The 14,157-nt window shown below is 32.2% G+C and overlaps 1 protein-coding gene across 1 annotated transcript; it reads right to left on the bottom strand.

Moving 5' to 3' along the window:
• Positions 1-2,477: 2,477 nt before the first annotated feature.
• Positions 2,478-12,090, bottom strand: LOC134236288 (calpain-A-like). The gene is made up of 14 exons (XM_062718468.1): positions 11,685-12,090; positions 10,611-10,825; positions 9,881-10,012; positions 9,403-9,605; positions 8,749-8,926; positions 8,418-8,483; positions 8,020-8,093; positions 7,792-7,865; positions 5,228-5,329; positions 4,339-4,439; positions 3,758-3,966; positions 3,170-3,228; positions 2,886-2,993; positions 2,478-2,684 (listed from the first exon to the last, which is right to left on the bottom strand). Exons 2-14 carry the CDS (start codon positions 10,803-10,805, stop codon positions 2,515-2,517), a joined length of 1,671 nt encoding a protein of 556 aa, XP_062574452.1. The 5' UTR covers positions 10,806-10,825; positions 11,685-12,090; the 3' UTR covers positions 2,478-2,514.
• Between the last annotated feature and the right edge of the window lie 2,067 nt (positions 12,091-14,157).

Below are 14,157 nucleotides of genomic sequence, written 5' to 3'. Positions count from 1 at the left end.
CTGTCACTCTTCCATCCACAAATTTTCTGTTTTTTTTCTAATAACTTTTTTTAAGGTTGCCCAATCAGGTTCAAATTTGGTATGGTAGTTCAGTATGCAGAAATGCATATTTTGATGCAAGTTTTGTTCTCTATGTCTTGGTTTGGAGCTGGGGTGGTGGGGTAGATTCCTTAACTATGCATAAAATGAATGGGCAAAGAGAGATTGTGTTACCATTGTAAACTGGAAAGGCTGTGCAATTTGTCCTTTGGAATTAATTAACCTTCCAATGAAGAAAATCCTAAGTTATCTTTATCTGTCACATTGAGATTAATTACTGAACCAGCCTCTGTCTGCAATGAACTTTGTTTTGAAATTAAGGTCAATTTTGAATGATGTGTACATTCTTTGAAATATGGATTTAAAATAATGGTCATACTTTATATTGGTTAAAATACTGTACACAACGATTTAACATAATTTTATTGAATTCTAAAATCAAGATATATATTAACATATCCTTTTTTATTATTGCTATTTTATTTTTTAATTACTTATTTAATTTGATTTTTTTGCTGCCTTAATGCTGTTAATTTTAACAGGTAATCAGATAATAACCCCATTCTGTCAGTGCTGAAAAAAGTTCTTATTGCAAATTTATATAGAAGAAACGGATGGGAGAGCAGTACAATTAATCCCCTGGGATTAATTATTTTGCTTGCTGCAGAAAATTTAGAGGCTTATCTTTATCTGTCACATGAAGATGTCTGCAACTGATGTTTGTTTTGAAGTTGACTAAACCCTGGGTGATATTTGCATTCACTGAAGGCTTGCATTTTATAAAACAGTTAATCTTTTAAATACACATTAAATTTAATTTTTTTAATAAGACATGATTTTTCCCTGTTTTAAAACATACATGTACTTCATATATATAAAAAAAATGTAATGTCAATATTAACTTGTACAATTGTTTTATCTTTAAAACAGTCTTTAAAAATGTGTCATTTACAAAAGCATGGTTTGTTGTGCTAAAGGTTTCCAAGAAACACATACAATTTAAAAGAGAGATTTTTACCATGTTTTATTAATCTATTTAAAAATTGATGGAATTCCATTTGGTACACTGTTAATACCATTTTTAATTCTTACATGATTAAAACATACATGTACGTGTTTTCAATTTTGAAATAATATTTATTATAATGGATTTAATTCTTTGGTATGCCCTGAAAAAAATAAATTTGAAATAATATTTATTACAATGCTTACTTAACCAAGAAATCAAACAGCAACAGTTTGAAGATCAGATCTCTCTAATATATGTGTATCTTTTGTTTTGTTTTACAAAGACCTACAATGTAGCCCCAAAATAATATCAAACCAAAACCGATCATAATATAATACGAAATTAAAGCAAGTAAAACTGCAACATGTTCAAATAAGGGAATTGCATTTAAATCGTCTGATAGATTAAACATATGGAGAAAACGAACAATATTCAAACTCAAAAGTCCATTAAACAATAGAAATTAGAGCAAAAAAAGGGCCTCTTAAACATCAGAGGTAGGAACAGGTGCCATGGAGGAGAGAGCATCCCGCCGTGTGCACCTTGTTATGATCGGGAAATAACGGAAAAATCCGTGGACAATTCAGTATGTAAATAATATCCTAACTATAAGAATGAAAAAAAAACGTCAGTAATGAGTTGGCATTTGACTTACTGATACGTAATGGACCAATGTATAAACATGTACTCGTACAATGTATAATACAAAACATAGAGGTACTGTGAGTAACGAGTTCACTAAATGATACCCCCGCCTCCCATATGGTTATAATGGCAAAGTGCAGGTTTTGCTGTGGCTGTGAAACCCAAAATATGTGTCGGATCAAAAAGTAAAATAGGAATTGCACAATGGCAATATGTAATAAAGATTCGCTGGTAAAAGAGGAGTTGCATGGAGATGGGTACCCATCAAGCGTAACAGACCTCGAGCATTACGGTAGTGTTTGTATAGCCATATACCTGACTCCCGCTTCTCTCAAGCGGATATAGTGCTCATATTAACATTTATCCTCAAAAGCTATTTACTGGATATCATCCAGCGGACTTATGCTTTTTCATACGTGTCTTTAAGTGTTTGTTACTAAAAGTTGTCTTTTCAGAAATCACTATAATAATTATATAGAAAATAGATTGATTGATTGCATTGTAACCCTGTTTAACGTCCCTCTCCAGAATATTTCAGTCCTTGTAGCATTACCGGTGAAGTGTTTGTATAGCCAATCCTGACTTACGGCCTTTGAGCAACCCGATGTCTGCCAACCTGATATAGTGCTCACATAAACATTTAATTATCTCAAAAAGCTATTTACTGAATGCAAGTAAGATTTATGCTTTTTTCATACGTGTCTTTAAGTGTATGTTACTAAAAGATCATTACAATAATTATATAGAAAATAGAGGGAAACTCCTTAACTGGCCAGATTTTCAGTTCACCGCTTATAAATTATGCGCTATATTTCCAAACTCTAAATAAATGTGATGCAATTTCTAATAAAAATGATAACACAAACAGGGAGCGTGCTTTGTAGGAAATAATGAGTATCAGTTGTGGAGACTGTAAATCCTACCTTAAACATTTTGATGCCAATAGGATAGTTTGGATCTGATAACAGCTGTAGCTTTACTTTCTGTGTGCCTGAAAAATTACTTCACTGTTCACAACGTACAAAGATCCGCTAGGATGCATGTACATGTGCAATGTGATTTCGTAATTCAAAAGTTGGCATGTGCAAGGTAGCGTTAATAATGAACATCTGAGATAAAGTTTATATGGTGGACTTTATAAGTGATTGAATACCCAGCTTTACCCTATTACAAAAACATCAAATATAAATACGTGGAATGGCAATCTTTAGTTGTGGGTTAGTATGGAAACTGTCGTATCTAATCTGGCCTCCTGCATTTGACCCTGCTCTCCATTGACCCGTGATGCACTTCAAATGACCTAGACATGTTCAAGAAATCTATCAGAACACCTTCAAGTTATCTAAGTATTAAAGAATTTCCTCACACACAACTAATTTGATGAAATTTAATCATAAATGAGACGCGGGATACATTTTTTTTGTCATTTACATCAAAATTCATTAAAATTACAGCAAATTAATTTTTATGTCTTACTGTACTGTTCTGCTCCGTCTTTATCGCAGGTCAGGACGGTTGTGTCAGTGTCCACTTTTCTGAAAAAAGAGAAATAAAACTCATTAGAAAAGAGATTTTCAAACCATTAATATTGATGTTATAGCAGAATAAAATATTCATTACTACTTTTGGTACATGGCATAGATATATGCATAATTATTATGATATTTATCAATTATTAACCGTAACGATTGATAATCTGAATTTAATTACAAAGACATTGGAACTGGTGATTCTGATCACAACAAACAAGACAATATAACGTTTAAAAAGTTAAAGACTTACTGTATAAGTACTTTTTTCCGCGTGGTATTAATTTACGCTATGTACGCGCTAATCATTTTTCCGCGGAAATTTGTCCAAGCGTACTTAATATAATTGTAAGGCAAATATAACAAGACAATCTTTTCTACAGCGGAAAAAGTTGAGAATTATTTGACAGTATTTGAAAGATTATATACTGTTATTTGCATGACAAGCATTTGCTCCTCCTTTATTGAAGCATTATTTCACAATTTCATTACGAATTATTCTCAAAAAGCAATGAATATATGAGAAATGGGATACATGATATTCCTCAGTGGACCAGCACTGTAAAGCCGCAGTAAGAATTCCTTCTCCTTGCCCTTATCCCCGGTGGATGGTATGCAAACGTATTTTCCTGGCTTTAAAGTGAATCGGAAAGATGTCTGGACACTTCCAAGATAAAAGTTATTTTTACTTGGGATTCCCTCTTCTTCGAGAACTAAGAGGTCATTGGATCCGCCTCCCAGAACCTTAGAGGATGTTGTAAAATAGGTGTACATATACATGTTCAATCATATGTTACATCTAGAGCGAGCACGTCTTAATCTGGACCAATTTTTACATAAAAGTACAACATTTAAGACTTTAAAAAGAGTACATTACTTACTGCATTTCATTCAACTGTAGTTACGAAAAATTGAACCAAAAATAATTAAAAGTAATTCTGTTTTCGTATAAGTAATCAATTTGAATTCAAAATTTGAAAATAACGGGAAGATATACATGTACATTTTGATTTTTAATTGGTCTGAACAAGAACAAGCAAAAAAAGAAGTAAAGACACTTCAAGTAATTTATTCAACAAATCCACAAATTCATCTTTAAGAAATTTGTAACCCTACCCTATAAAGGTCAGCTCGAATGCCTAGTTTTCTTGTCTTTCTTTGTTTTGTACGCTGTATTATCTGTACGACAAAGGGTATGTTTCCGTTTATATCAGCACCTATAACAATTTATAAATTACCTGTCGTTTATATCAGCACCTGTAACAATTTATAAATTACCTGTCGTTTATATCAGCACCTGTAACAATTTATAAATTACCTGTCTCCTCTGAACTCAAATCCACAATTTTATAAATCTTAAGAACAAACATTCATATATATATGTATATAATATCAGGGATACCATGGACTGTTTCAAATGTTTTGTTTCACGTTTTGTTCTGTTTATCTATCAAATGTACATTGTTATGATTGTAATTGTATTTCAACCTAACATCCTAAAAACTCAAAATAGATACATGTGTAATTTTCAAAATGCAGTTCTTTTGCTATATTGTTATGATACTTTGTATATTAACTTTAAAAGAAAATATAATGGCAGTAACGGAGTTTGAAACATACGACGTTTAAACACACAATTAATACATTTTAAAAATTAAAAACATCATGATTTTAACCAGAGACAAAAAAAAGAGCACGGCCTTGGGGCCATAAAACTATAACGAGCTCACTTTCGATCTTTGTTTCATTTTTTTACAAAGGAAATAAAATAGTAGAAAAGTTTGTTAAAAACATTCCTTAAACGATTGCAAAATCCTTACATGTTCTGCCCAAAGATTAGCTGATTTATTATTAGCTTTAGCTAATTTTTGTATTCTTATGAAGCAAAATGAATATTTACAGCTTCTTCTTACGGCTTTCCAGTTGATATTTACTTTAGTTCACGTAGTTTTATCTATTAAAACTTAAATTAAAAATCAGTTTATAAACCATTTATCTTGCTTACTTGATTCATCAACTGTAAACTGGAACTTTGGATTTTTTGTCTTCTCTCTGAATCCTGCTGCCTCTTTTCCCTCCCATTTCCCGTAGAGAGATGTACAGTATTCTTTGATAAAAGAATGTACAAAAAGGAGTGTATTTGACTATTATTTCATTGTCTTAGAAGAAAATCCCCGCAACAACCATTATCTTTCTTTTTTTTTTTTCTTTACTAAAGTTAATGATAAATATATTTACAATTCATTCCATAGCAAGTAAAGCTAATTTTTTGATTGCAATTAAAAACAAGAGGCCCAGGGGCCACAGGCTTGAGCAAATTATTTTTGGCGTTCATCATTTGAACAAATTAGAATCTACAAATGATTCCATATAAATATCACTAATCATAGCTTTGAAGTACTTGAAAAAAAGATTTTAAAAAGTTTCCCTATATATCCCTATGTAAAACTTGGGTTCCATTTTGGCCCCACCCTAGCCCCGGGGGTCATTTTGAATCTACACTAAATAATTCCACATGAGTTTCATCTTTCCTGGCCCAGTGGTACTGGAGAAGAAGATTTTTAAAGATTTTTCCTATATATTCCTATGTAAAACAAGGGTCAGCCATTTTGGCCCCACCCTTGCCCCGGGGGTCATGATATGAACAAACTTGAATCTACACTACCTGAGGATAATTCCACATGAGTTTCATCTTTCCTGGCCCAGTGGTACTGGAGAAGAAGATTTTTAAAGATTTTTCCTATATATTCCTGTGTAAAACTTGGGTCGGCCATTACTTGATATGAACAAACTTGAATCTATTGAGGATGCTTCCACATGAGTTTCATCTTTCCTGGCCCAGCGCTTCTGGAGAAGAAGATTTTTTAAAAATGCCATTAATTTTTAACAAATTCATGATTATATCCATTTGGAAAAGGGCGCGGCCCTTCATTTGAACAAACTTGAATCCCCTTCACCCAAGGATACTCTATGCCAAGTTTGGTTGAAATTGGCGCAGTGGTTCTTGAGAAGAAGATGAAAATGTGAAAAGTTTACAACGACGACAACAACAACAACGACAACGACGACAGACGACGGACAAATTTTGATCAGAAAAGCTCACTTGAGCCTTCGGCTCAGGTGAGCTAAAAATCAACCTAATTTATCTTTAAAAAAACAAAACAAAAAACAAGAGGCACATGGGCCTTATAGGTCACCTGAGCATTATGCAACAACTTTCCAGTGATTGCATTTGATTCATGTTTTAAGCCAGATGCTATAGCATTCAAAATTTTGAAAGAGGCACCATTGATCATCATAACTATACACTTGGCAGTTGCTTAGTTTGGTTACTTAATACCCATAGGTAGGGTAGGGGAACCATTTCATCTAATTCCCCTACCACACATTTTTTTGCACAATTTTTGAAGGCATTTGCTTTTCAAAAATATATTTACCAAGGAACAGATTTCAAACAATTCATTCCATATATAAGTACAAGTAATGCTAATTCTTTGATTGCAATTTTAACTATATAGGTAGTTCATCTGCTTAATACCTAGGAGCACAGAAGAAAATTTTTAAGATTTAATGTATTTTTCACTATATAATTAATAGAGCCCTGCCCTAACACCAGAAACCCTGACCCGGGGGCATAAAATTCACAATTCTGGAAGAAACATTCTTGCTCATCATATCTATGTACTTAGTTAGTTTATTTAATACCTAGGATGAAAATTGTTCATGTATTTTCACAATAGAGCCCCGCCCTAACACCAGAACCCCTTGTAAAGAATAAAATTCACAATTTTGGTAGAGGCACTCTTGCTTATTTTAACTATATACTTACTTTATTTAATACCTAGGAGCAGAGAAGAAGATTTTCAAAGAATTCATGTATTTTCACTATATATAATAAATAGTGCCCCGCCCTAACACCAGAGCCCCTGACCATGGGGTCATAAAACTCACAATTTTGGTAGAGGCAATTTTGCTCATCATGACTATTATTTAGTTAGTCTATTTAATACCCAGGAGCAGAGAAGAAGATTTTCAAAGAATTCATGTATTTTCACTATATAATCAATAGAGCCCCGCCCTAACACCAGAACCCCTGACCCTGGGGCCATAAAATTCACAATTTTGGTAGAGGCACTCTTGCTTATCATAACTATGTACTTAGTTGGTTTATTTAATATCCAGGAGCAGAGAAGAAGATTTTCAAAGAAGTAATGCATTTTCACTATATACTTATTTAGCTCCGCCCTAGCACTAGAACCCCTGGCCCCAGGGCCATAAATTTCACAATTTTGGTAGAGGATTCAATGCTGATTACAATCATGCAAACAGTTTGACTGCTTGATGTCAAGAAGTAAAGAAGAAGATTTTTAAAAATCTTACACATTAAAATTCACAATTTTTGTTCCCCTTTACTCAAAGATGCTTTTTGCCAAATTTGGTTGAAATTGGTTCAGTGGTTGCAGAGAAGATGCTGAAAATGTTCAAATGTTTTAAACGCACGACGCACGACGACGGACGAAAACAGATAGCAATAGGTCACCTGAGTTTACCCTGGAAGGAATAATGTACGTTTGTTGTCTGAAAAAGAAATAAAGAAAGTGGTCCAGTGATTTTTCTTTGTATATTTTTTCCACTCAGGACTCCTATTATACAAAAATCTTATCACATTTATTTGAACAATGATCTTTTTACAATATGCCAATATAAAAAGGTAGAGCAATTAATCTTGTCTGCTTGTTTGAAATAATTGTTTTTTTTGTTTTTTTTTTTGTATATGTATTTATTTATTTATTATACCCGTCGCTGTAGGGTCCTGTCCACTCCTTTTCACCCCAAGGATTCCTTAACCGAAATAACCGAACTCCATTTGCCTGAAATCAAGGAAAAAAATAAATCTTTCATCTGCGCAGGAAAAATCACAGCAGTTCATCTCTAAAAGTGAAAATATTAGCAACAGTGCAAATTATATTATCAAAATATGACTATAAAGTATCATGATATGCTCGTTAATGAACAAGAAATAATTAGCAAAGTTATTTAAGATATTATGTTTTATTAAATGGTCTCCTAAGATCATATAAAACTTTTATTTGTCAGTATTCTTCTGCATAATTCTTTATTTTAATTTTTCTTTTTTGTGCGTTAAGCATGTAAAATGCATTTATCCTTTTTAAATTGAATTTTCTTATACATACCATAACGGCACCATTGATTGTGTATTCGTGTGGTCCTATTAAACCATATTTGTTGTTAAACTCTGACTGTTAAAAAAAAACAATAAAACTTATCTTAAGTCATTTTTGTTAAATATAATGTATAGTGTAAAAAAAAGACAACAGTTTTAAAAATTATCTTAAGTCATTTTTGTTAAATATAATGCATAGTGTAAAAAGAAGACACCAGTCTGTTTGCTTTCTTAATGCCAGAATTTATGGCAAAGTTCGCTTTATACATGTACCAGGATTCTGAAAATGTAACACATTTTGCTCAAATTTTGAACTTATTTTTTTTTCAGTACAAACGTACCGGAACAGAGCAAGTAATGGCGGCCCCTGAAGAAAGTGCGTTCCTGACACGTGTGTGGAGTTGATCAGGATCCATGGACATTTTCTTAAGGTCAATGTCTTCTGGGATTCCCCCGGTTAATGCCATGTAGGAGTCAGCCGCCGTACCCCCAGACACCTCAGGGTAGCTCCCGTACATCCTAGGAATTAATGCAGAAAGTGTAATGTACATTGTACTCTTTTTATTCAGGAGCTACTGGGTATAATCCTCCTTTTTGTTCGTTGGTAACCAATGTTCGTGGATTTCCTGGTTCACCCTTATTCACGAATTCACATTCCTTTAAACAATTATCATGATTATTTTGTCGATATATTTTTCGATTGAAAAATTACGCTTTTTTCTTTCATTCCAAATGGATATACTTTAAATCAATATTTTTATAATACATGAACTGATAGGCTAATTTGAAGCATTTCCCGACCGAATATATGAAAATTCAGAATTGATGTTAATATTTCCTGGGGAAAAAAATTCCCACCCATTTTTTTTTATCATGAGCTTGGAAATTTAAGGGTCATCCAAATGTTTGAAGGAATTATCTAATACAGCGGTTGATAAAACAAAAAAAATACACGTAATGATAAATATTGGTAATTAAATGAAATAATTAAACACCTTGCGAAAGCCTTTTCCAGTAAGGAAACCCACATTTCATTAGGGTCTGTTTCGGAATGAGCGGAGTAAATCTGATCTCCAAAAATGACGGGAAGGTAATCGTCAATAAAGACGTCATCCCATCGACCGAATCTCCAAAACCGGCAATGGAAGACGCCATCATACCTCGGGGTTCCCACGGGGTAAGAGTCATCTGGAATAATCTGAAAATAAAATCAGTATGAAAAAGTGGCACAATAGAACTCAAGGAAGAACTCAAGGATGGAAAACTACTAAAGTAAAAAAAAAAAAATAATAATAAAACATCCTCGTTCCTACTTTAGTCAGGTGGGTTTTCCTTTTAAATCATTTTGAATCAGTTATCAAGTTGTTTAATAAACATTCATGTTTATCAAGTTTATGTCTTCTATTATTTTTCAAACAACTGTATTCATATTTCATACACGGCGTGAAAAGGTCATCATAGAATGTCTCCTACCCTTCTAAGAAGCTGAGGCTTATCTGCAACGTTAGCCACCGAAGCCAGGAACCAGCAAGTTCCTATGGATCCCTGTCCTATGTCATAGCGACTATGTCCTTTCGAAAACAGACAGGGATCACTGGCAAACTCCTTAAAAAGAAACATGGTATGTCTTGTGATATACTGAGCGATCGATTTATTTAAAAAATACAAAATTTCAAAACTGAACTCGGACTTCTTCATTGGTAAATTCATTATAAGAATTGCACATAGAACATGTAAAGATATATTAATTAAGAAACATACAAATCAAGAAAGGGCAATTTTTTTTATGAAGACCCTTTGTGAGATTATGTTCATGTACAAGATTTGAAAGAAATCAATTTTGCGGATCTTCAAAATTATGAATGGTAAGGAGCCTATGAAGTATATTATAAATCTTTCTTTTAGACTTAAAATACATTATTTAATATAGAATAAGAAGAATAATGTAAGACTTTAAATGTTTCTGAAATAGAATCTATCGTGCAATTTTTTACTTTTCCCTATTTTGGCAAACACTTCCTTTTGGTATAGAAATAAGCATTCATTAATCAAATCCAAAAGATCCTGAATATCATAATGATAGAAACAGAAGTGGTTATTATTCAATCTCACTTCAACGTAAAACTACTCTGTGAGTTATAAGCTATACTATAATCTTCATTGACATGACTGGAGCAGTCCCATCATATACATGTCCACATACCGGCGGGCGTTTCCAATCAAGTTGTCGTCTGCCAAAGCCTCTAGGTCTACCCATTGCCACTTCGAAAGGAAAATCTTCATCCACGTACAGCTCCCCAAAAGGCACTCTTGGGCGACTCTCATAATCAAAGTCCTCTGGATATCTTCGAAAGTCCAGATGCTTCTCGAACTGACCGAGGTCATTTCGATTATACATATTCCCAAATATAGGATGCTCTGCAATTCTAAATGTATTTCAATGAAGACAGAAATAAAACATTTAGCTTTTGTTGTTATGGTTATATACTAGTAGTTCTTTGGTTGTGTGCATCAATACACTTTTAAAAAATATATAATGTCGAGACAGCATCATTATTACTAGTATCATTATTGAACTGGCTTGCAAAATTCTTTAGCCAAAAAAAACCATAGAAGAAATTGACAGGCACCTGACGTTACTTATTTTTCTTTTAATAAAAAAAAATATACCCATACCTAATAATAAACTAGGTATGGGTATATTTTTTTTAATTAAAAGAAAAATAAGTAACGTCAGGTGCCTGTGAAGAAATTGTGTATAAAAAGATAATATTAAACATACTAGTTAAGAGACATATGAGACTAATTAATATTCCAAGATACCGGTAAGTGTAATTATTAAACTCACAACTAAAGAAAGATAAATAACAGAATAGATCTAACTGGTAATTTCAAGAAATGATCTATTATAAATCTTGAAAATGCTACATAAAAATATTTAAAAGGAATTAGTAAAATTATAGCAAACCGAAAGTAAAAAAAAGGTATAATATATTAGCACATCAATGCAAAGGACCCAAACAAGAAATAAGAATTTATTGTTTTCAGACTCTTTGACATCACATGTATGGTATTCTATAGAAAGAAATTTTCAAAATATCGAATATGATGCAGCCACAATGAGAGAAACGTACACTAGACTGTATTTTAGACAATACTAGCAATTTACAAAAAGGCTTCGAACTTGCATGGCTGGTCTTCACAATATTTTACATTATCCATTCTCTAAATCATTTATCAATTTACACTGTAAACCAATTGCAATATAAATATGCACCTGGGTAACCTGCCAATTTACTCTTTCATGTCTTTTCCTGTGTGCCGTAAGTCTGGGCCCGCTTAGAGCAACCTTTCAGGTCAGGTTTAAATCCTTTTCATCGCTCTTCAAACTTGCTTTTCAGTGAAACAACTCTAGTTATACGTCACGTACATAGTGCCATGAAAATCTAGGTCTGATGTTCTTCAAATTAGATATCCTCTTCGAATCATATTTCTCAGAAAAGCACATGATATCCAATTCACTTTAATAAGAAACTCGTACTTAAACATGCATCAATTCACACAATTCAGATTAGCAATCGCCAAACACATACAAACGTGTGGTTACATGAATTTTATTTTCGATATTGTACAGATTAAATGTCCTTCAAAATGTTTTTTCTTCCGCGATATTCGGTGTCTATTCATCAAAATTAGTTTACCCTTATACGCTTCAATGCACACAAATACATTTTGTTTCTCTAAAATTAGATTGTGCAGTGTTTGCACTATCTGTCTATAATTATCCACAGCTCTGTGCAGAGAAATACCCAAAACGTTTACTTCATTTTTCTAGAGAGCAGCGACTAATTAAAAGCAGTTTCTCTTTTACAGAACTTTCCGTGTAATACTTAGTTAGCACTGCTGTATTTAAAATACAAAAATAGGATTAGTCTCATTGACCTTTGATACAAGTATGTTTTACATGTTAAAATTTCAAGGAAACCGATACAGTTTTAATGAACCATAAAAACGCAAAAAAAAAAAAAAAAATACGAAACTGAAAAGCGTTCCACTATGAAGCCCTGCGTAACTGGACAAAATATATTCACCATTTTAAATGATTTAAACGCAGTTGTGTTGTTTAATAAAATGACCAATTAATATGGATGAATAGATGAAAAAGTGTAACTAGATTTAATAATGAATCAGTTGTACTATACTTCAATAAGAGGCGGAAATTCCTTAGGATATGAATCAATCTATACTTAATCAACGATTAGAAACGCTGTCAATTGTGATACTTTTAAAAATAACTTGAAATTTGCGGAAAGTGTTCCACGTACATATCCACTTTAACAAAGGTTTGATTTATTCATAACAGAAAGGGACAGAAATGAAAAATAGTATTTACTATAATCATACTTAGTAGTTCTTGACTTACATAAGAGAAAATGAAGACTAGATAACTCTGCATTTTAATCAAAATCTTCTGGTAAGAAATCAAGAAATCCACGTGAAGAAATAAAAGAAAGGAAATAGTCTTGTCATCTTTGTCACATTTATAGTTATAGTAAAACACGAGATTACAAAGTTATATTGAGCAAAATTAAATTAATTCGTCCAAAACTTAAAATTTTATCTAGCATTCCGCATTTCCTGAACTAGTGAAAGAAATCAACCAGCAGAATCTTTAGGTATTATACAGGTAAGTAAGGTATACCAATCATTTTTTTAGAAGTCCAATATAATATTTAATGTTTAAAAATTATTTTTCGAAAATTGAAATTCTTTTAAAATGATTGTTCTAATTAAGCGTGACAGGCTTTTAGCAAATAAATTGATGTTGCAAAGATATAAACAATTTTCGTTTTAAATTTCTATATTACCTTGTTTACAATCCAAATCTATCTAACTGACCTACGTTTTCTAAATAAATTGTTACACTATTATTTTCATACCGAATTGCTCAAGGATTTTTACTCGTTTATCAGCTTATGATAAGACTTGGCAGGTGTGACCTGCCACCAAGGGATGTTCATATGGCACCTAATCTGTTTTCAAATATATTTATATGTAAATCATACTAGTATATACGGCAAATGTTGATGCAAAATTTCACAAGTTATGTCTCATCTTAAACTGGACTTTTCGGAACCACGATTGTCCACGAAAAAAAAAATCGTCCTAAAAATTCATCATTGAAGGTTTAAAAAATAGTACCTATTGTGAAACGTTATTGGCATTGTATATTAAAACTTTGAAACCTTGTTCTAACTCACATCTTGGTAATATAATATTGTTTATAGAAGTATAAAAAACAATGAAAACAAAATGAATAGAACTCTGATATATTTAAATTATATATGAACTCCAAAGATCTTCAACATGTAAATATAAATACAGCGATAAATATGCATGAAAAAAACACCTCTTCAGAAACAACATAATTATTCTTTATAAATAGACAGAAAGAGTCATATATGTTGTCAATGTAAAGTAATACTGCTACTCCCTTCGGTTACAAAGTGGTACAAGCAAGAGACTTGCTGAGAAAAAAAAAATAGACATGGTGGTCAGCTAAGAAGGAGACAAAAAATACATACACATACAAAATAATATATAACATAACCATTGAAACTGACAGTAAGTAACGGTTATTTATCATCTTATCTTATTTTTAGCAAATGAAATGATATTGACAGAAATAAAATAATTGCTTAACTCCAATTCCTCACGAGCTTAATTATTAGATAAATCAATTCAAGACT

This window comes from Saccostrea cucullata, unplaced genomic scaffold, assembly GCF_032062105.1.
Source record: "Saccostrea cucullata isolate Sc308-1 unplaced genomic scaffold, CSIRO_AGI_Scuc_v1 ctg87, whole genome shotgun sequence".
NCBI classification, from domain to species: Eukaryota; Metazoa; Mollusca; class Bivalvia; order Ostreida; family Ostreidae; genus Saccostrea; species Saccostrea cuccullata.
This window is presented reverse-complemented; position numbering and strand designations above follow the sequence as displayed.

Coding starts and splice junctions, on each gene's coding strand:
- LOC134236288 (XM_062718468.1), bottom strand. CDS start 10,805: ATGTATAATCGAAATGACCTCGGTCAGTTCGAGAAGCATCTGGACTTT. Junction 8,484..8,748: donor CCATTACTTGCTCTGTTCCG/GTACGTTTGTAC, acceptor TTTTTTTAACAG/TCAGAGTTTAACAACAAATA. Junction 5,330..7,791: donor TTCTTTTTCAGACAACAAAC/GTACATTATTCC, acceptor CTTTTATCAAAG/AATACTGTACATCTCTCTAC.